Genomic DNA, 23,976 nt, shown 5'->3' on the forward strand with positions numbered 1-23,976 from the left:
AGTCAAAAACCTTCCCTGAACTTTTTTCACTCTAGTACTGAACAAATTCCAAGGCTGAATACAAAGAGCTATGTCAGAGACCAGCACTGGTGGTGCAGGATCATGGACTTTATTTTAAAAAGCTATTTGTTGTTCAGCATTAAATTGGGTCCTATATTTCTAATTTATATCAAAAATTGAAAATTCACGGGACTCAAAGGAAATCTTAACAATACTGTATATACAAGAAATCCCAGCTATCACCAGACAATAAAGCTGGCTACTTGCACTATGATTACCCAAAGGGAATAAGGATTCATTTTAGATGTACTTTCCAAGGAAAGATTTGTGAGTTCAAAGTCCTTTTTTCCTCTGCACATAAAACGCTTCCTAAGCACATTCACAAAATATTTAGCTGTAATTACAGCTCAATTTAAGAGGAGGAGGGAGTATTCACACAACTTACTTTCAAAGGAATCTTCTTCATGTAAAACCCAACTCAATATAGCCCACAGCACACTGCCAAAAACACAGGAAGATACACCAAAATCTAGCAACAAACAAATGGAGGATGTTCACCCTCCCCATCGGCAGAGTGTGCCTGTGCCTAGCTTAGTCTTTTCCTTTTGCAGCTTCTACCTTAAACCTCCTCTCACGGAAATTTCTGAAGAGATTTTTGATCCTTTTTTCCTTTAACAAAAATCTCATGCACTGCCTACCTCTGGGGAGATTTATTTATTCTGTAACATTGATCACATTTTTTCAGCATCTCCTTGCCATCCTCTTCTCTCTTCCTTTTAGATGTAAAAAGCAGATTTTTTTGTAAAAAGCCTGTATGACTGCAGAATCCACTGCCTCTTTTCAGAAGTTCCCCAGGCATGAAGGCATGATATGGCTGTGGTACTTTCCATGCAAGGCTAGCACTCCTGTAACAATGGATTTCCTATTTCATCTGGAATCTTATTGTTTCTTCACAAAACATTAGCTAAGTCCTCACTGTAGCTGGCAGATACAACTCCAGCACATGGACCAAGGCTGGATCTGACCGTATGTGAGAAGTTACAACCCCAGCCACTTCAGCAGCTGCTGTGTAAACGTGACCTCGGGCTCTGCCAGCCCTCAGCCACTCTCAAAACTGGGATTCTGATCTCTGAGTCAGGCTGGGCACTTGAGAAACATTTTACCTACAGGCTGTGTGAGAAATCCAGCGTTTCAAATCAGACTCATGAGGCATCAGCAGGGCAGAACATCAGCACTGAAGGGGAGCTGGACGGTTTATCTCATTCAGACGTCGCCTTGTTCCTATTCCTCCTTACTCTAGGAGGAGATTTCATTTACTCTTTAGGAAGCTGAGATCCCAACTAGGGAGAAATACATCTAGAGTAGCTATACTGACTTCAAAGCAGATGCTCCAAGTTTTAAGCCAGCACGGAGAATAGAATTTGGCGCACGCAGTGCAGTCGGAGGAGTTTAACTTCCCTTTGGAGGGGACCCTGTGCTCCCCAGAACAAGAGTAATTGGCCAAAGCTCTCCTCAGCTGGCTGCCACAGCACAGCACTCACAGCAGGGAACTCCAGGAGGAATGGAAAAGATAAAGCTATTAGAGCAGTGTTTTTCTTTGCTAAAACACGGGCGGAAGGTGTCCAACATTTGTTAATAGCAGTGATTTTGCGACAGCTGAAGCAAAGCCTGCTTAAAGCCAGACCAAGTTTACAGATGTGTTGCTGATTATTTTGAATAATTAAGTGGTGTAAAACCCAGCTGTGATGAATAGCACTGGGGTCGCAATTCATAAATAATTGAGAAGAGTGAGTCGCATTTGATCATCCTGATCAAATTCTACTCTCTGGAGAATAAATGTTTGTCCTGAATACCATCAACATTGTTAAATGCCTCAATATTCCTGCTCAGCCATCCAGCCAGCAGTCAATTGAACTAAATCACTTTAACACCTTACACATTTGCCTTCCTCATGAATACAAAATGTTTCTAACTTACACAACGTTTTTTGGGCATCAGACAAAGCAGCCACTCTTTATAGACAGTAACCAAACAGCAACAATAAACGTTTTAAATGATCCCATTAAAAACAATTCCTGCATACAGTCTTGTCTTTACACTGCAGTAAGCAAAGAAGCTGTAGATATAAGGCCACCTATTTTGGTTCACTGCCTTGTTTGTAAGCACAGCTGCCTCTCTGATTCACATGCAGTACGCAAACACAGCTCCTTTTCTTAGTGGGGAAGCCAGTAGAGCAGCTCCCTGTAATTTCCTGGGGCTCCTCCTGCTTCTCAGTACTTCCAAAAGTTCAGCAGTGACTGCAGTTAGACTGAGTGAAGGAAAAGCCTGACTCCACAGCCTGTCCTCATGCTGCTTGGTGTTTACCATGCTTGCATAATATGGGTTTGGTAACCAAGAGGTGGAAAACTAATTTCACTTTGTTGGAACTGCCTTCAAATGATAGCAGATTTATAGGTCAAAATCTGTCCTACACAGGCAAAAAGATGCAAATTTTAAAATAGTCACATTATGTAACTACCACCAACCAAATCCCAAATCCTTTCTCCTTGGTTTTACTGGAACCAAATAACCAACGACTTCAATAGCAAACTTTCCTGAAGAGAGCATGAACAAGGATTCAAGGAACTGACCCACAGTCTGGGTTTTCATACAAGACCAAATTCTACAACTTTTACTCATTGTAAGTACTATTTTACTACTTTTGGACTTTTCAGTGTGGCTAAGAGGAACAAATTCTGGACCAAGAAGAGTAAAATAATCTGCACATTGTAAGAAAAACCTGGAATTAAAAACAACTGTTTGTATCTTTATGTTGTTTCTGGGGGCTTGCAGACAGCTTTTCCTATTTAATAAAAACTTAGGAGGATTCTCCCTTAAAGGCACCAAATCTGTGGTGGTTAGAAAGCATCTGTAAATGTCCAGTCCCACACTGCTCATAGCTGTTAGCAAATTGGTATTATCCTGTTTCTTCTGATACATTTGAGCACTGCATTTACCTGACATGACAGCCTCACACAGATGTCGCACGGTCCCCAATTATTAATACACAATTAACTTTAGGAAAACAACATTTTACTGGTGGATCATTAAATCGTACCTCAAAGTCTTCTGAGAACCCATGCTGGTTATTAGAATACAGCTCACTGATGTGTTTAACAAACTGCTTGACTGGAATTGCTTCCATATCATCTGTAGGAAAAAAACAGAGAGATATTCAGAGTTGCTCTTTGTCTCACACATAAAACTTCAGGGGAGGAAGTCTTCACTTGATAGTGCTCAGATCTGAGTTCCCAGGGGCAGAGCTGGTTCAATATGCAGTAATAGAAATCTTGATGAATCTGACCAATTTTGAGGTAAACATTTTATATTGTATTTCCAATTCTAAGCACCACAGTTACGAATATTGAGAGCCTGTTCCCTGGGATGTTAATTTACAAAGTCCAATTGAAGTTCAAGGATCATTTAGCTCTTCCTCACACTCTGAAGATGGCTGTGGATGGGATGTAGAGGCCTCCTCTCCTTCCATATTGTGTAAAAAGAACAGAAGAGAACCAGTTTATGAGAGCAGAACTGACAATTACTCTCAGTAAGTTTTTACCAGACTGAGCAGACACACAAGCCTTTCTCACCAAAGTTATTGCCTTTTTTCCTTTTACACAATGATGTAGAATCCAATTGGACTTATCATGGAACCGCTTCTGAGCAAAAGAACAGGCAAACACAACAGCCACACTAATTTGAGTTCTCTCTCATACCAGACACTATTCATAACACTAAATATGTATTCCACTGGACCATTTGTTCTTGCTCAGCACAGTGCAAATTCTACCCAATATACCAATAAATCACCCATAGACACTTAAAGAAGTCGAAAGCTTTAACTGAATTAAAGACAAACAAGACTGTTTCGAGCACCTGGGACCCTGGGCAGATTCTAATAAAGCTGAGGTGTAGGATGGCTGCCTTACTTATCTATTTCTCTGTTTCACTCTCTCTCAAAAAAAAAGGCCTAGATATTGTTACAACCACCACTGCAGTTGGTAGAAACACTGTGCTTGCCAAGATTCACCAGTTAATATTTTCAGTCTGGCATTTAGAAAATGCAAATCGCTATACAACTGTGATTACTTTCAGCATGTGAAATAATCTATTGCCTGATGGCTACTATTGTCTGAGTGCATGATTTTATGGCAATACTCTCGTATTTATATGTTCCATTTAATATTCTTCTGAAGATTGCATCCAGTTTATGTTTACTCCAAGTAATTCAGTGGTGTATTTTTGCTCTCATTTAGCAGCCATATGGTTTGGTGCTACAGCTGCATTATAATCTGGATTCTTTTCCTTTTAAACATCTACATTATGATAGAAAAAATCCAAATATTTCTACAGATACTTAGCAAAATTTAACGATAAATAAATAGATGTGACATTTACTGTATTCAGAGTGAAAGATCTTTGGCAGCTAAAACCTCTAAGCTGTCACATACGCTTTTCTTAGCAAAGGGTATGAAGATCTGTATGTGTAAATGAGGTTCTAGTTTGGCAAGAATTTTATAGATCCCTGACAATCTGATTTCTTTCCAGCTGATGGCAGTTAATATTGACCATGTCATTACTTCTCTCCTTTATTTTATCAGGTAACACTCTAAGGTGACTTTTTGCATCTATTGACATTTTCAGATCTCAATCAGCTTTCTTCTATTTTATTTACAAGGGCCAATTTTTAAGGATATGTTTGCAATCTGGTCACCTCACAGTACAGTAATGCTACTTTAATTAACCACATGCTCGTTTACTGAATAATACAGAATTCAAAAGATTTGACAAGTGTATGCTTCTCAGAGCAAAAAGCTGCAGCCTGCAGAAATGCTGGCATTTAAAAATATTTAAGTGATAACATTTATTCTATCTAATATTGAGAATATCATCATCTCATAACAACATTTGTATTAATATTTTTGCAGCCAAGACACTTGAATTGAATGATCTATAGGAACAGAATTCAATAGCAAGAATCTGTAAAACTATTTCCTCTCCTGAAAAGTAACCCGTACATCCTAGATTTCCTTGAAAATGGCTTGTGCTATGATAGCAATTTCATATAGTCTCACAAGAAAAGTTCCACAGTAATAATTTTTTTTTCTTTGCATAGTCTAGCTCAACTGAGACCAACCGAGATCAAGGATTCACTGCAGAAGACCAGTGTGTCCAATTTAGTTTTGCAGAAGGCAGAATTTAATTTTAATTGTGATCTGTGAGCCAAAAAATACATTAGAGATAACGTGCTCTCCAGTCCATTGAATTCCCACCAATTTCAAGGATGGGTCTGCACCAGAGATCCATGGCAAAGTATGGTTAGTTTTCTTTTTATCATTGTCACTGCATGGTGGCAGTGTGTCTCCACCTTTACAGCCACTGCTACCTCACTTTCACTTCTCCTTTAGCATTTCTTCTCCCTTTTTCCTCTTCTGCATTTTCATTCCTATTCTGTCCAGGAGCCTTAAACCCAATACAGTTTCCACCCTATTTGATAACATGAGCAACAATTACACGTTAAATAAACTAAATAGGAAATACTGTTGACATATGAGCTCACTGGGAGAGGGGGAAATGGAAGTTGCCCATAAACTCAGGAAAACCATGTTGCAGCAAACGTAATTATTACATATTAGGAAAATAAAAATCAGAACCATGAACGTTAGAAACTCAAAAAATCATTTATGGTTTCCAGTTTTCAAACTGGTGGGATAACACAGTGTGACTGGGACAGGCACAGCCCTGAGGGGATGGGCAGGGTGGTAGGACAAGAAAGCAGTTGCAAATGAGATACAGCCTTTTACATTAACCAACAGAACAGGAGAGTGTTAAAGTAATTTGGGCCTGCATTTTCCTATTCACAACATCCAACTCCAAACTCCCACCCAGAAACACAAATTACCTTAGCTGGCTCCATGCACGCTTAGCCATAGGCAACTTGCCAGATCTCTGATAAAATATCAGGAATGGTGTCTGCTCTGATTGTATATGAAGATGGCTGTGACCTTCTCCAAGAAAACCAACAGATGTAGCCAGATGCACAGAATCTGCTTTTCCTTGCACTATCGTCAGCCCAAAGGCTTTGGTTAAGCCTTCTTTCCATCTTAAAGTAAACAGACTTCAATGACTATAATTCTTTTAGTCGATTGAAGAGATTAATAGAATCCTATAAAGGCTAATTAGCAGCTCCCTGTAGTTCTGCCCATATTCCCTTTTGCACCATATACTTTTTTTCCAGAAAGAAGATGGAGTGACATTTGATATTGTCAGTGTGATCCTTACATTCTGCAAGACCTACACATTATTCAAAGTGAAGAGGGAGATGTTTTAATAACATACCTTCACCTCTAACACTGCAGATATAATTACAGTTCTGTCTAGCTTGGGTTTAGCCATCTGTTTTATCAGTGTCAATAAAGTGATTCTGGATTTACTTCCCTATGAAATATGAGCTGAATCTGGCACCGTTAAAATGTGCTAACCCTTTGTGTTAAACAGAGAAAGAATTATTCTTAGATGGACAGGGGACAAAGAGCTCCAGAACTGCATATATATTTATCATTATTATAAACGACATGAATTTTAGTAATATTTATATCATCAGATACTACTGAAACTGATAGGTGGGGGGGTATGTTTAATTATTGTGCTAGATATTTAACATGGTGGTGGAGTTCCCATCTTCACTTGCTGGTCCAAGACAAGTACCTGAGAGGAGCGTCAAATAAAATCAAAGGGTATCACAGTGCAGCTCATTCGTTGCCACAAAGAGACAATGCCAAGAAGAAAGTCATGTTTGTTTAAAAAAATGATATGTAGAGAAAAACCTTCACTAGTACTTTCTTTTTTAAGAAATGGCAATTGCCAATGCAGAACACTTAGTACATTCCTTCATAAGACAGCCACCTTCAAAAGAAGCCTGAAGTGTATAAAAGCAATAAAGTTCGAACAGGGTTACATTTTAAGTTCGGATAATTAGTAATCCTACCAGGAAGGATTTTCCCATAGCTCCCACTTAATAGGCTGCCTTTGTAATGTTAAAGCAATAGGGGCCAATTTCAAAAGAAAAATAGGATATCCTATCAGAAATGACATTTCCACATAATAGGGCCTCAGATTCATTTTGATTCATTTATAGCCTGGGAGCTCACCGGATAGTTTAGTGGCATTGTATTGGAATAGATGAGTTTGGGTCAGGAATTAATCCAAAAGGTCAAATCCAAAGTGCTTCCTCATATTACCTTCATTTAGTTTGGAGTTTTGGTGTTTCTGAACACCAGATGTCTGACACATATGGCAAAATCTTGGTAAGAAAATTCTCCATGTCTTTCATTCTGCTTGTAAATGCTTTCTGTTTTTCAGCAATTATCTTACTCAGCCTACTAAATCCAATATAATCCTTGCCTATTACACCTTATCCTTAATGTGAAATGCATGATTTTGTTGGTTTGTTAGTTGCTGCACTTAGTATCTCATTTACAAAGCCACCTGGATTTCATGTGCCATAGCTGCCACGTGCCTTGGCCCATCTGCTCCAACAGCAGCCACTTACTGCACTGCTCAGCAGCCCTGTGCCACCCCTGCACCTCAGCAGCACTTCCATCAATTCTCAGTGTGCTCTTCACAGCTGGCTTCAGCCAGAGGATGAGGGGATTCTCCCACTCCCCTCTCTCTGCCCTGCAGGGCTGAGCAGTGAACTGGATCGGCCTGCTGATCTGGCTGATGACTATAAGAAAGGATTAATTCATTTGTGGGGAAGGGGAAGAAGGATTAGTTGTCAGTGGGGTAGATGAGTTGATCCTACTCATTAGGATGAAGAATAGTGAAGTGATAGGGAAACTTCCCTTTCTGAAGGCAGCACAAACGTAACTTGGCTTATGACGATCATGAGACCAGTGACATTGTGTAGCAACATTAATCCTGGAGAATCCACTTCCAACAGCATGTCTTTGCAGTTCTCATTTTCTGCAAAAAAGTTTTCCCAAAATATCTACCGATAGAATTGTAGCAGGACTGGATTTGACCTTTTAACTCACTGAAATATAACACATCTGAAAAATGCTTTCCTCTATCCATAGCAAACAAGCACCTTTCTGTTCCCAGCAGCACTCAACCCTGGGATGTCAATCTTTCACCCTCTTACCCTCCACTGCTGGAGAGAACATGGAATGCAATCACTGGATTTTTAAAAAGATATTTGCTTATTGTTGAACACCTTCTGTGAAGTTCATGGGTTTTACCTTTTTACAAAGAGGCATGGAAAAATTCTGCAAGCAGCTGAAACACCTGACGTCAATATTTAGGCTACATATTACTTAAAACTGAGTTTAGGAGCCATTCCATAAGCTACAATAGCCAGAGTGAAGGCTGCAGAGCTATGGCAGAAGTACCCATGTGGAGTGTGATTCCAACAGATTCACTTCCACAATGAGCAATGGGGCACTCGTAGCTCAGATTTAAACAGGGTTCTGTGCAGTTGCACCACATAATATGAGTGCACACAACACATGGTACCACATGGGGATGTAAAGCCCAAATTTGCCTGTATTTGGTCTGTCTCTAGCAGAGTGGCTGATCATAAAGAACACTGAAAGGATTAATAGCACATCCTTGGGCAAAATTCTGCCCCAGCAGAGGTTATTGAAAAATGCTTATCAATTCCACTAAGGTCACGTGTCCACCTCTAGAGAGAAGTTTAGACAAAACCACATAAACCTACAGACTGAGCATACACTCCAAAGTGCACATGAGGACCAGAAACATCCCATGTTGCTCAAATTTTGGCACTGATTGAATTTGAAATGTCTGAACAGGCAACTCCATAGCCAGATCCTGCCCTAACTCACAGGAATACTGGACTCCACGAGTAATTCCACACGTAAAACAGGGCAGTGCCCAGCTTTTTTCAAACTATTCTAGATTTAATGCATTTAAATTATACACACTTATATTGTCAGAGCCTTTAATTCTGCAGTATACTGGCCTTCCTTGCATAACTATTTAACATAAGAATGCAACTGAAGCCATTGTATTTAATTTGGAATAATTAATCTTTCTGACTGATCACATTGTTTGTTGTATAAAAAATGGCCAGAAATATGAGAACAGATTTGTTTGTATAACATGAGTATCAATTAATTTATGATAAAGTCATTAAAAAACCTTACTATCGAGAAGGTGTCTGCTTTCTGTGGAGAACATATCTCCACAAATACTAAAAAGGCAATACAGTAGGTTTCATTCTAGGAGATCAAACTACCTGCTGAAGATCTCTAAGGTACTGGCATCCTTCTGAAGTCACTGACCTCAATAATTAAGACAAATTATAAATTAAAATAAATGAAGATGAATAAGAAATCATTAAGAGTTGATTACTGGGGGCACTATTCCTCATTAATGCTCACATTTTTGTAATCATTTGTTTATGAAGTACTGTTTTTAATAAAAAACACCTTTCAAAGTGAAAAGGCATAGAAAACACTTTGAACACATTTGAAAGTCATGGAAAGATGGGCATGTTGAAAGAAAAACAGGTGCCCTTTCAGCAAGATAATTGCTATCTATTTGTTATAATCAAGTCAAATGAACACAAGGGCAGGTTTCTGATAAAGGGGCGACACATGAAAAAGCAGAATATGAAAAATCACCTGTGTAATTCTGTAGCTACATTCATCTCTCTTGCTTCAAGACTTAATCTACTACAATGCTATTAGCCATGTGTCAGTCAGGAATATAAAGATGTTAATGATAAAATTTTATATGTGTCAAAATAAGAGCTCAGTTTAAATCTGCTTGTACAAATCTTAGATTAGGTTATCATTAATTATAAATGTAATAGCAATACCCTTCTTCCCTTTAAGCAAAAAACCAATTTCACTCCAAGAGAATGAAATAATGTGAATTTTCCCTTAGCACAGACATTAAACACGATCTTATTTGGTATTGTCTGCTAAGGAACACACTTTTAATCTCACACATTTCCATCCGCAGGTTCCAGTCATGCCATCAATTACACACACCCTTTACATCTGAGCACATGGATGTTCAACTTCAGGGCTCTGCCCCCCAATGTGACAGCTCTCAGTAAAGGATCTATCCACATTTCACATGGCCACCATAAAAACATGTTCTTTTGTGATGCCTCAATTGAAAGCACCATGATTAGATATCATACCATAAATTCTTCAGTGTACTGTAGGAGCAGGGTTGGTAGCAGAGCAAAAGGAAGGTGGATGTTCCCTAAAATACCTTGATACTTTCTTGGCTTCAGAGGATGTCTGTGTTTGCAATATTGCATTCATGAATTTAATTGAAGCTGAAGATGGGTACAATTCACAATATGGTGCTGGAACATAAATCCGCAGGGAGCAGAAAGCAGAAATAAAGTCTTAAACAGCTGAAGAGCACTACCTCTGTGCTCAGTGAAGAGCTTCATGCCCTTGAGAAATAAGTCCTCAGCTGCAGTCAGTGCTGTTCCCTGTACCTCGCCAGTCTGTAGCAAGGCTCACTGTGCTCATTGCACTGTCACTGTCATAGCCACAGGCGTGTCCTGCTCTCTGCTCTTTAGCTCTGGGGATGCAACTTAAGAAAGCCATATCTTAGCAGAAAACAGTAAGATACCAAGCCTTTGCTGGGAACCCACAGCTTCCTTGTCAAATGAGATATCTCATTACTGTCTCTCAATAGAACAGTTTGTCACAGGGTGGATGCTACCAGAACATATCAGAAGTGCAGGGGCTGAGCCTGTAAAAAACACGTCAAGTTTGACCACTGACATTCGTCAGGAAAGGTTCAAGGCAACCACGGTTATTGAAGAGCTAAGAATCAATAACATGGACTCAGGACGGGACTCCTTCTTGCAACCATGGGAAGACAGAGGGAAACAAAGGAGGGTCATGGTTGCACTGGCTTTCACACCCTCACTTGACTGCATGAGATGGTCAAAACACCTTAACACTGCAACGAAATTGGCTACTACACTATTTCCTAGGCTCGCGCACCCTCAACTGAGACATTCTTGAAGAAGCATGAGAGAGTTTCTCCATCAGATTCTGCCAGTATTTATTTTACAAATATTATTAATAAACTCCAGGACTAGTTAAAAGATTAATTTATTGCCATTTAAACCTAAAACTGAATGCACTTGTGATCCAAGAACTGGGAAATGTTCCTTAGTTTTGTATTCTAGACATAGCTGAAATGATTGGAATCACTTCTGAGAAATTTTACTTATACTAAAAATATAAGATGTGAAAGACTTTGGAAAAATATGCTAAATGAATCAGCTGCATTGGCCAGCTGTTGTGTTTTTCATGGTCCATGTTTCTCTGGATTGTGGCCACAACTACACTGAGTTTTGAGCTTTGCCATTGGGTCAAGTCTCAACTCTCTCTGTACTGATCTCACAAGTCCCACTGACATCAGTGCCACAGCATCCGCTGTGCCCATGGGCTGGGCAAGGAACCAGTAAAGCCACAGTAAGAGGAAGAATAATGCTCCTTCCAGGAGCAGGAAAACTCTGAGACAAAGGAGAGGAGGAAGGTAGAAGTGGAATTTGTGCTTGTTCCACTGTTGGGTATCATCTGAGTTGCACAGAGGTGCATGTCTGCGCCGCTGTCATGGAGCAGGTCTTGCGATGACAAGAAAGGAAAACTGCTGAAGGATGTGTTTTAGTTTTCAGTGTTGCAACACAGGTCTTGCTACACAGGTCTGCAGCTATGATGCTGTTGTTGTTGTTACTTATCTAAGTCTACTGGAAAGGGTCAAGTCCAGAAAGATCCAGAAAGTCAGTCCCAGCAATGGAAAAGACTGAACAAAGAGAAGCAGGGGCAGGTTTGCTGACTGAGATCTTTCCAAGACCAAATGTTTTAGTGAAGAGATCCAGGCAAAGATGATGTAGATGTGGCAAAAATTAACTGAGGCATGGAGGCTAAGAGAGAAGATATGGAGAAATAATTTTGTTGGGCTTAATGGCAGGGGAGTTTTCAGAAATCTGCCATTGATTACAGATGCATTACTGTCAGGTGTGAGGCTTATGCGAGTTGAGATTTATATCTCAGATGTAATATCCAGTGGGTGGCTCAGTTAATGATAACTCCTTTGTCCTATGCTTCTCTAGATCAAGCAGTGCAGATAATTATGAATAATGATAATGATTTGGATCTCAGAGAGAATTTGCACAGATAGGCACACACCTATGGGTGATGTGGCTTCATGCACAATAATTAAGCACATATGCCAAGGGAAGTGAAATAGAAAATGGGTAAAATCATTCCTTTGGGAGAAGGTTTTTTTTAGATTTTGCACCTGAAAAGTTGTACTGTGTGCATATGTCAGGTAGCTGGCAGATTGATTTAGAGTTCACAGACCTGAGAAAACAGAGGGTTTGCATAAACAAGAGCAGGACGGGGTGCAGAAATAAACACAAACACTACCTCTGATCATGCCAACATGTCATGGAGCAGAGTGGTGGAACGCAGAGACACCAGTGCTGCCTCTGAAACCTCTTGAGCTGCATCAGGACGTCGCTGTGCCTGGCTCCCAAACACCTGGCAGAGCCACCCCACATCTGGGTCAGGACCAGCCAACCCAAACCCACTCAGTTTCCCCTGCCTGGCAGCTCCCTGCATGCTGTAGATGGGCCTTGGCAAATGTGTTGAACATCTTCAGCCACACTGCTCTAAACTGCTCATACCCGAGTGGAGGTTGGTCCACTGAACTGTAGGAGGCAGAGGCACGTTCCCACCGGGGTCTAGTCAAATTTCTCAGGTAAGGATGGGGTTTCACGAGCTAACAGGGCTACTTCAAAAACCTTGTTTCTGTGAAAATGCCACTTAAATTTTGCTTCTAGAATCAACGTGGCGAGTAAGACTTTCTCACACCCTCTGGCAGCTTCCAGAGGAAAAGTTCAGAGGCTTATCATTTCATCAGTTGCCATCAGTTCAAAGGAGAATTTTGTCATTTCATGTTTTTAAGGCATTTCAGTGGGCTGTCTATGTGGGAGCAGCAGCTGACGTCAAGGAAGACTGTCATTCAGCTACAGGTATATGGGGGAAAACAGTCCTCTTCTACATCTCCAAACAAGGAAAATGCCTAGGAGAGCTTCAAGATCTTTCCAGGCATTATCCTGCATCTTTGGAAAAAGCCAGTATAACTGGAATTTATCTCTACTAACTTTGAGCCTCATTATGGACTCTTTGTTAATACACACAGAGCGAGGCACTTCCAGAGGGTGATTTGGCTTTTGGTGACCTGAACAGCTTTACTGTCAGTGCCAAGATCTTCAAATTCATCAGTTCATTCTCTCTTAAGATTTTCTGGGCATGATTCAGCTTCAGATTAAGGCCCCTCCATTTGGATGTCTGTATGCAGGTGTCTATATGACCATTATATCCACAAAAATGTTGTCATTAGACTGGGAATTCGAGGGTTGGATTCACCTTTGCATACAATCAGATTAAACCTCTTCCTAGTGCCCAGTTCTTGATGTGCCTTAGAGCTCACCAGCAATCCTTGCAGTTTTTTTAACAACAAAGCTTCACAAGGTGTCCTGCAGCACTTGCTCAGGGGGTGCCTTAACCTGCAGTGCCCCTTATCAGGGGTGAGCAGCTCTTTCTTAGCATTATCAAGTCTGAGCGGACTACAGTGTGCACTGCAGTGACACCACCATCATGTCAGTCCCAGAGCTGCTGTGATCAACAACTTGGCTTGCTCTAGTCATGGGAAGATGTCCCAAAAAGGCACTATTCTGTGCCCAGTCCCCTGGTGTTATGTGCCAGAACAGCTGCTGGAGAAGCCCTGGTGCATGTGCTGGCCTTACAGTCCCTGCTATCTGCACAGTTTTAATGGAACTACTTCTTAAAATTCATATGAATGCAGTCCAATCTTAATGGACTGACCATCAAAATATCTCTGTGCAGCAGGGAAGAACCACTGTCTCAACAACACACACTGCAGCAGAAGATGGAGCTTTCTGCTGATTTATTTATCTAAGAAAAACTTGTCTCAATTACAGCACAAATACTGTATGTTGGCCAAAGAGGCTTCTCTCTGAGGGGAGAACTTCTCTCCTCCCAGTGCCTTGTGTTTATAAACTCCTGGGTTTTGACACTGCTCTCTGCATATAGCCCAGCTTGGCCCCCCCTGCTTCCCCACAAGCTCCAAGGAGGCATCACATGAGAGCAGGCATGGTGGGACCATTACACTGACTGCCACAGGCAGCCCCAACAGGGAGTTGTTCCTCTTGGTTTCACCACAGAAAGAATGGAGTTCTCCAGCTATTTAAGTACTTTTGTGAAAACTCACTTCAGGTGGTCTAAGACCAAAACCTGTCACCTCCTGTTACCCTAAAGGAGAGTAAGAAGGGTGCCTTCTTGCTAAGGATGTGAGGTGGCCAAGACATACGTTTTAGTCTGCCACAGAAAGGAGAGGAGATGAGAGCTTGTTCTCTTCATTTTCAGTGGCTCACCATCAGACTGCAAGGCAAACTGCTTTCTGTAGGAATGTAATAGCTGACCTTTCATACTAGTTCCCATGGGTACTTTGAAAGACTCTTTCTAGAAAGAAGTCACACGTCTACTGAATAAAACCAAGGAAAATATAACTGTACTCTTTCACTTTTCTAGGAGGCACATTTCTTCAGTGTCTCAGAAAAGTCTCAATGTTTTTTGGCAAAATCAACCTATTTAACTGCAGATTGAACCCCAGACCAATGACACAAACTACAGAATATGACAAGGAAACTTAAAACACCTTCCAGCAACAAGTATGAGCCTTTGACAGACTGAGGTCAGTACAGCATTTTGGGTATCTTAATTTTGCATGTGAGACTGACCATCATCGAACAAGGTACTGGCTGCAAAGGCCACAGTAACACCAAGCTGCTCTCTGTCATCACGGCTTCAAGGCAGCTGCATCCTGCACTTAATAATTCCCAGGGGAAATGCCTGGTGAAGAGAGAATAGCACTAAACTCTGCTTCCAGCTTCATTCTCAGTCTAGCTGAGAGGAGAATTTGACCTTTGGTAACTTGATTAATACCAAATTAACAGATGGCTTTGGACTTTCCTTGAGACTGTTTGCTCATCCCTGTGTCTCGCTGTCCTCCCTGAGACCCCCAGACACCAGCTCTGCATACACTGAAAGTGGGGGCAAGGGCCACAGTCTCGAGAGAGCAGTGGAGCTGCATATCCCTCCTCCACAACCTGCCCTGACAGAGCAGCTGGTTTCACCCTGGATGCAATGCCTTGGTGTCTTTAAGAAGTGTTACTCATGTTTTTGACATTTTACAAAGGTTATTCTGAAATTTCTATTAAAACAACGTGGGAGAGGTGCCTGTGGAAAAATACAGCATTGGCACTGAGAGCCCCATTGCAAAGCACATTAAATTAAATGAAGCAGCACCGATACAAAAAATTTCTACCAAAACCCCATGATTTATCACAAGCATAACCTTCTCTTCTTTGTGTAATTAAAACAGACTTCAAATAGTACAAACACAGGAGATTAAGCCTGTCTTACCTGGAATAGGTATAATGGGAATACTTTCATTGGGGACCACACGGGGGGAACTGCTGTCCTCCACATAGAAATGAGCAGTCTGGAAACACTTTCTGTTAAAAGAAAAAGAAAAAAAATATACACTCAGGGTGTGAAAAACTGCCTCTGAAAAAAACAGATGAAAACTTTTGTACGTGTTCTGCTTCTCCATTTCTGCTCCATACTTTCAGATGTTATAGTTTTAAAACATTGATGCATGAAAACATATGTGCATTTTCTACAATTACAATCCTAATTCCAGATTCTGGTGTGCTCTAATTCATTGACATCTGACATCCACCCATCATAAATGCCTCTATATATTATTGCTAAGCACTATAGAATATGAATTATACTCATAAAAGTTAGTGGCTGCAAAACAGGTTTCAAATACATCATTCAGAAAGAAACTCTACAGACAAAAAACATATTCAGCAAACAGTTCAAGCCCAAATCTACCTGAGACACTCGCATTTCCAGGGAAAATACACTTACTGTAAGTTTCTGCTGTGTAACGGCCAGCAGACAGTAATACAGCATCTGTAACTGCTTCATATCATGATGCTCTGCTATGAAAGTTATTCTTCAAACATTAAGGTTTTTTATTTGTAACACTAAAGCCATATAACCCTCCTCCTGAAAACTTGTATTACATATGCTTCTCCAGAAAAATGCAGTAGACACTTAGCTTGGGCCCGAGGACTCATCTCTGAAAAGGCCTATAAGGAAGAGCAGAACTTAAATCCACCTGACTCATTTTTACCTGTATTTAATGCAAAGCAGAGAGCACAAGCTGGTCATCACAGAAAAGGTACTGAGCAGAGTAACATCAAGAGATCCAGGGAGACTCTGCATGGTGATGTTAACTGAGGCAGGGTTTTCCAACACCAGCGTCACTGCTCATTGCTGACTTAATGAGCTGCTTGAGGCTGGAACTGAATATTTAATGAGTCTTGCTTGGTGTGAGCAGCTATTGTGGGCAGGAGAAGGGTCTGCTCTCATCTGTCGGGTGCTAAACAATAGCTTCCCATTTCAGAAAGATCCCCCTCATTGCCACCCGTCAACTGCTCCTCAACACCTGGGCAAAGTTTGCAGGAGACCTGGTGAGCTGTGCTTTTGCCAAGTTGCTGGTTCCCTTGCTCAAACATATTTGCACATAGTGGCTTCTGAGTTCCTGCCTTGCAGTCTGGGGCTCTGCAACTCGGGCATTGTGCTCTCCATAGAGAGCCCATCGGCAGAGCCGCCTCTGCAGACTTTGTCAAAGTAATTTGTGCTCCCTTTGTTTCCAACATCCATGCATGCCGGAGGGGGGGATAAATGGCACTGAAATCCAAACCATCTCTCAGGCGAATCCAGAACCTAAAATAATTCCACATCCTTGCTTTCTATGTATCTGTACTTTCTACTGCACAGGCACAGAGCTTTATAACACAAGCACAAGCTATGGCAGCACAAGTACAACTTAAGACAATACAGAAGCAGGAGAGAGTGGATTTCACAGCATGGAGTCACTGTCTGGGAGCAGCTTGCTATTTTCAGGCATGATGTCTTGCATTGTGCTTGCATTAGTGAGTATACTCACTAAATAGACTCACATATTCTTTTCTTAAGAAACACCATAAGGTGAATTCACACATGAGGATGCAAGATGTGCAATAGTCTCACAGCATTTAAAAACCTCAGTTGAACTCCCCCTGCCCCGCCACTTGCTCTGTTCTCATTTTTTTTTTGGCAGCCTTTATTTTGGACAATGCACACCCTGGGGGCACACAGCAGAATAAATCAGTCACACATAAAGAAGAAACTATGAATATGAAACAGGCAAAATGTTCCTGATTTTGATGTATTTGGGGCTCTTTCCCTTGAGTCAATACTACAGAAATCCTTGAATGGCTTCTCCTGGTAATGAAGGCCTTAAAAAGGTGTTTGATAAAAAACTAGACCTTTACACAGGGATTTACAGGAATTTTTTAAAGCTGATGATACTGAAAAAGCAATTATTTTCTGTTAATTTGTTATTTTATACTCTGAGAGGCTCTGATAGGCTGGCATTATGGTTTTATACGCAGTCATAAGATGGTTTTTTCTTAATAGCCTCAAAACATGTAATTGTGTCAGATAATCTCATTGGGTGGTATTTTAAGGCCCACGATGGCGATAGCTGAATACCCAGCCCAGTGCAACTGCTGAACACAATGTTGGAAGAACAATGTATTAAATGAATATTTCACATAGTAAAGTTTGCCACAATCATTAATGTCATTAAAAATTCTGTGTTTTAGTCCTGGAAGACTTTCTGTAGCTTTTTTGCAAAGGCAGTCACCACGGAATTTGACTAAAGGTTTTCTCAAGTCACAAACATCACACTAAAATACACTCTCATCTGATGTAAATACCTACATAATGCAGCATGTTCATTACTTCACAATACTGGATACTAGCACATTAGGTGAAGACATGCTTCTCAAACTGGTTTTTTCCCCACTTGCTCATAATTGCTGTACATATTCCAAGTTTAGCCTCTCCAGGTGAGGTCACTATGCACAGGCCATCTCATCCCTGTCCTGGTGACTCCTTCCATGTCTCTGGGACCATACAGGCTCAAACTTGAGAGCAGGATGGAGTGGATCAAGCTTTAAAAGACCTTTTGCAGATTTAATGAACTCACTGGATCAATTTTCCAGCAAGTTCTGCTTATTGTGTCTGTTTCCTACTCTTGCATCTTTCCTCCGTGCAGCACCAGGAGGGAGCACAAATCTCAGGGTGCCAGGCAGATGATTCCAGTTTGGATAATGTCCATTTTTCCTAAATGAGAAAACATCAGGGCCTAAGAAGAGCTTTTGCAAACTCATGTCTAATGTGTAGTAATAAACACTGGTATCTGGTATCAAGGCTACTGAGAGGCATTTCAGACAATTTAGTATCTTCCTCCTCCCCCAGTTTAGGATGCTCCTTTCTATCCCTTGGCATTTCCCCTACCCATTACCTTTCCCTCCAGATACAAACCCTAAGTGGCAGCAGTTGCTAAGGCTACAAGAGGCTGCAGTAAATCTAAGTGTGTATATCAGGAGGGCTGGATAAAGGAAAAGTATGAGAGTAGGAAATTGCTTGTTTCGAGCCACTGGAGACACAGCCTAGGAGAGAGGGGGGAGTGGATGCAGGGCTAGACAAGGTGCGAATCTACATCTATTTTCACATGAGCACTTCAGCCTGTAACTTTTAACCCCAGTGTGTATAGATGGGCAGGTGTTTGCACCTGTGTGCCCACTTGCTCAGTCAGCAGAAAAAAGTACCAGATTTTTTTTCCTAATAGAAGCAGTCCTTAGTGAATGCACAACTGGGATTTGTCATGGCATAAATGATTATTGAAATCTTAACAACTGAAGCACTGATTTTAGAATAATTATTGTATTTCTGCAGCACTGGTTGAGGAAAAGAAAATCACAACCTTGATTTCACTTCCAAAAGACTTTGGGGAGCACACATCTTTTCTGTGAAATACCAGAGTCTGTTGTCTCTGAAATATGCTTGTGAGCAGTGAAGCACACCGTTTTCTCTAGCCCCATATGTTTTTTTGGCTCCCTTTCCCTGGGGTACAATAACTGTGCGAGATTGTGGTGATCAGACACACGGTTGTCACATATGGACCCAAATGCAGAAAGTAAAACACTGTGAGATTAGCATCTCCCCAGAGAAGGAGGAGAGGCAGGGGTTGGAACGTAAAGACAATGCGAGGGAGAGCATCCTCTGCCCAGAATCTTTTTGCAGAGATACTGGCCGTGAGTCACTAATGCAAACTAACAGGATGTAAAGTCCAGAGCAGCAGCACCTTGTTACCAAGCTGAAAGCACAAAAATATGCCAAGAGATGGTCTTGATTAGCTTGTTCCATCTCTGCTGGGCAAAATACCAGATTAGCTTCTGTAGAAGTAGAGATGCCTTGAGAGATTTTGACACTCAAACCAGGTTTCCCTTGGTTATTAGTTACTAAAGCTCAAGCAGCTTCTTCTCCTCTAAAATCAAAAGGGAGAACTAGATCACATAATGACCTGAAAGCATGGAAGCATTTTACTTTCGTGTAAAAGACAGTTCCTCAGTGTTTAGTTAATACTGCCTCCAATAGAAACACACAGCACACCACAGTCGATGGGAGCGCTGGGAAATGCTCCGAGGGCAGTGTCTGGCCTTCACTCCTCCATACTGGGTCTAGTGCAGACAACATCCCCTGATCTGCAATGACAGGCATGGGATCCACAGTGCTCCGGAGCAGCTGAGGCTGGGAGAGGAGGAGCAAGGGATTATTGCAGAAGGGCAAGCAGCCACCTCTGCAGTGGCCAGCTGGAACCACCAGGGCAGTGGCTGAACAGAGGAAAAATCAAAGGGGAATGCTTCATGTTCTGGGGACACCCAAGAGCCATGCCCCGCTTCACATGCTGAACTGACCAGCCCATTCATTGCTCCTCCTTCACTATAGACCTTCTCCTTCTTCCAGGTGTTTATGTTGGCTGGAGCAGTGTGTATTCCCTCTTCAAGGCCAGCCAGATTTATGCTACTTTATTTCTGTAAGAGCATCTAGGAACTCTAGGCTCTGGGTTTCCTGCAAATACTGTCTTTCTTGGGTCATTACCTTCTAAAGCATGACCAATTCAGGGGCAGATGGCTTGAAAAGGTCCTGGAGGCCTATTCACTACTGTCAGAGCAGGGCAAACCTTGTCCTTCAGGTACCCTTCCTCCAGAAACAGCCTCCCACAGACAGAACCTCTGCAGAATGTACATTTATTAACAAAGAGACCAGTAGTCCCTGCAGCCACCCAACTTACACACACAGTCCATAGCTGCGGGGAGAACAGGCAAAATCGAATCTGTAAGAGATCTTTAAACCAGGCTGGACAGGACATGGCTTAGTCTTTATCAGATGCAACCTGGATACAGGCATTCATTCACCATGCTCCTCCATCACAGAGTGTCTGCAAGTAACTCCCAAACAAAGATGCAAAGACAGGAAATGATCCCCTTTTACTACCTCTGTACATTCATTCTCACTTTCAATAGAACAAAAGCTGCTTCAGATTCTCCTTGAACTGTTTTGCATGTTTTCCAGGAGACACAATTAAGATTGGTTTCTGCTGGCACCAAAAACAAAGTATGTATGCAGTCAAGTGTACTAGTAACACATGGCTCTGCACTTTAAACTAGCTTCACTATTCCTTGGCAAGCATTTGTCACTGTCAGAATTGGCAATGACTCCTCAGAAAAGAGCACAGACTACGGAACAACAGAAGTGCTGCAAATCATGACCATGTCACCAGCAGAGCAGTGGATGGGAGCCTGGACAACAGCTGTCTGCAGTCTGCACTGCTCTAGCTGGGGTCATCAGTCACTGATTTTTATGAGCAATAAAACTGACTCAAGCGTTAAGAAGAAAAAGAGGAGAGAAAACCACACGAAAAAAGCTGATCTTATGAATATGAATAAGTGACCAGCATGGAGCTGTGATATTACATTCATTGTATCAGAGGGGCATCTGCATTTACTCTTTTTTTTGGCCAGAAAATGGCTTATATTGCCCCAATTTTCTACAATTATTTTCTTTCCCAAGTCTTAACACTTAATGATCGGAATTCAAAGCCAAGTTATAAAAGAACCTCTGCCATGCTGGAGCTGTAAGGCAGTGAATGCTGACTGAACTGGAGCTACTGGAGGATATACAAAGCAGGATTGCATAAAACGCAGGAGAATAAAGGAAAGCTGAAAAAGGAGCAAAATTTCCCTACAATAATGCTGATTTTCCTGCAGATCCCTCCTGAAGGTGATTCGCTTTCTCCCTACAAAGCAATTTCTGCCTTTAACATCCTTGAGTAGTGTTAAGCATCACACAGATATGGTAACTGGAGAGGTCTACATGGTACATGGGTAGGTTTCAGAAGTGCATGGCATGCCAAGTCCTTGGCATCTTTTCCTGGACAGAATGGTGAAAAGTAGAGTGTCCCTTTCAGGGGACTTCCTCTGGGTAAGGAGAAGTGTTTTTTCACATCAGTGAGTTGTTGCACAACCACAGAGTTCCACAAAAGGTTCCAAATGCTAATCACTAGTCCAACCACATATTCTGCAGTATTATAGGGAAATAAGGACAGGAAAAAAACTGGGAAAAGGCTGATGGGAAAAAAAAGAAGGTGGACAGAACTTCGAGACAGTATTTGTGCTGAAGAACACACCACTAGTAAAACTGTTCATCTGAAAAACTAATCTGCAAACAAGACTAGGGATTTCTGACACAGAACGATAGCTAATTTAATATTTATGGCCTAAATTTGCCAGCTGACTACACAGCTCTCCATAAAATTAAAAATCCTCTTCCCTCGATCCTTTGAGATCCTGTCCTGCACCAGAGCCCAGACACCCATTTACATCACATACGGTACTGAACTCAGGCATTATACAAGTCATCATAATTTTTAGAAGAGTATTCAAATAATTAAACAGTTAAGAAATTACAACACAGCCCCAGATGAGCTGCCTTCAAGTCCTCCCCCTTCATCAGCTGTGAAACCAGAGAGCGCTCAGGTGGCCAGTGCAGAAATACACTTAGAAAGCTCTTTAATTGCAAATCATAAGTGGATAAGTCTTAGTTTAACTCAGCACAAACATTTTCCACACTTACTTGTCCCATCTTCCTGGTGTTCCTAGAGAACAGTGAAGGTGATGGTGAAACCTTATTTGTGATGACACTTAGCCCTGTGACACTTGGTAGCTAATTACTCTCCTGGTGACCTCTGACAGGGCTAGAGGCACCAGACCTTCCCCTCCTGCTTTAATCAATACTCACAACAGCTGTCTTGGATACACTCAGCAATTTTACAGATGACTGAATGAGTTTACTCAACAGCATTTTCTACTGCAAGAGAACAAGCTCCCTGGTTATATGCATTACTACTCCAAACTTCAAAGTCTTCAGACAAAAATGGGGTAGACAAACCTACAGGAGGTATCTTAAAATGGTTTAAAAATTAGGTACAGTTTTAAAAACCAAAGGGAAGCCTGACGTATTCATTTTCTTCTCCCTAAGCCAACTATTTATGTAATGCAACATTCATAACAAAGGCTTGAAAATCACAGAGGAAAACAAAGATATGCCTTTTCCAATCAAATAATACCTTAGGCAGTTTCTATAAAATGTGTACTTTCAATGCCCTAACCATCATGTAATATTAAAAAGGAACCTTAAAACTTTTTCACAGGAGGTAGCTGGATTTAAGCAGGTGAAGAGTTGCTCTGTAATCACAAGAGCTACAGCAATCAATGAAGATTGCCTCTTACTAGAGAGGAGCCTTTACTAGCACCTCCAAGAACTCAAAATTGAGCATACTTGATATTATCATTTCAGGACATGAATTCCTTTTGGCATGATGTATCTTAGGAAAGGAAAGAATAAAAACAGGGTGGCACACTGGGAGGTTAAAATACAGGTCATTTTAAACACAAAGTGTAATTCATCTGGATTGGAAATAGTGTTATAGGAAAATCAAAACAGAGATGATCCAGCCTAGGAGGGGATAGCATAAACAGAGAGACAGCAGCCTCTCTTTGGAATATTCACCTGAATGTCCCTAATTACTCCCACCTAATTACTCTCAAAATGGAAGAGCTCTGCTCTTTCCTTTGCAAAAATATTCTTTCAATCCTCCAAATCCTCAGGATGTTGAATTGACAGACGTTTTAGGTATCTCAAGCTGCAGCCTAGGATCTAAGATTAACACAAAAATCTGCTAAAAATTTAGGCACAGCTTTTTCCTCTGTTTTAATGGCCCTGCCCATCTTCAGGCAGAAATGCCAGTTTGTTAAATGTAATGAAATACTCAATGGGAAGCTCCATCTTTCTCAACACACATGTCCTCATGCACCTGGACTAAAGCTGCATGGGAGAACTAGGAAGATTTCCCAACACTGCTGGACGTAATTCATGTTTACCTTGTTTGGGGCCAAGATAAAATATTAAAAGTGTGATTATTTCCTTTCTTTCTTGATCACTGTGTATTTGGAGGGTGGGCTTTTTTCATTGGCCATTTCAACAAGAAACAGCTATGTAAAAATTTTTATGGTCTCTCTACTAACTCTGTTTAAAACACAATTAGAAATGGCATTACATCTCTGGAAGCACAGCACAAAGGAAAAGAAATGAGCAGCTGGTGCCAAGAGCAGAGAAGCAAATCATTTAGTACCTGGTAGATAATGAGAACACTGAAAATACACTACTTAATGCTAGTGCTCTGACAGGGCTACGTACATCACCTCATCACGCTAATACAGACAGACCGGGTGGCAGCCAGCTGGTCCTTCCTCCCCACCCATTTCCCTGAAAGCAAAGATTTGTAAGCTGCCAAATAATAAACCTGGACAGAAGT

The 23,976-nt window shown here is 41.2% G+C and overlaps 1 protein-coding gene across 1 annotated transcript in view; it reads right to left on the reverse strand.

Moving 5' to 3' along the window:
* The window catches only part of PTPRG (protein tyrosine phosphatase receptor type G), a 400,490-nt gene that overhangs the window by 28,021 nt on the left and 348,493 nt on the right, over positions 1–23,976 (reverse strand). Inside the window, exons 14-15 of the mRNA XM_032698957.1 lie at positions 15,558–15,649; positions 3,098–3,189 (exon numbers count right to left, since the gene is read on the reverse strand). Coding sequence (XP_032554848.1) covers positions 3,098–3,189; positions 15,558–15,649 — 184 coding nt within the window. The remainder of the gene's footprint in view (positions 1–3,097; positions 3,190–15,557; positions 15,650–23,976) is intronic.

The sequence above is a fragment of the Chiroxiphia lanceolata genome, chromosome 11 (genome assembly GCF_009829145.1).
Source record: "Chiroxiphia lanceolata isolate bChiLan1 chromosome 11, bChiLan1.pri, whole genome shotgun sequence".
In the NCBI taxonomy this organism is placed as follows: domain Eukaryota; kingdom Metazoa; phylum Chordata; class Aves; order Passeriformes; family Pipridae; genus Chiroxiphia; species Chiroxiphia lanceolata.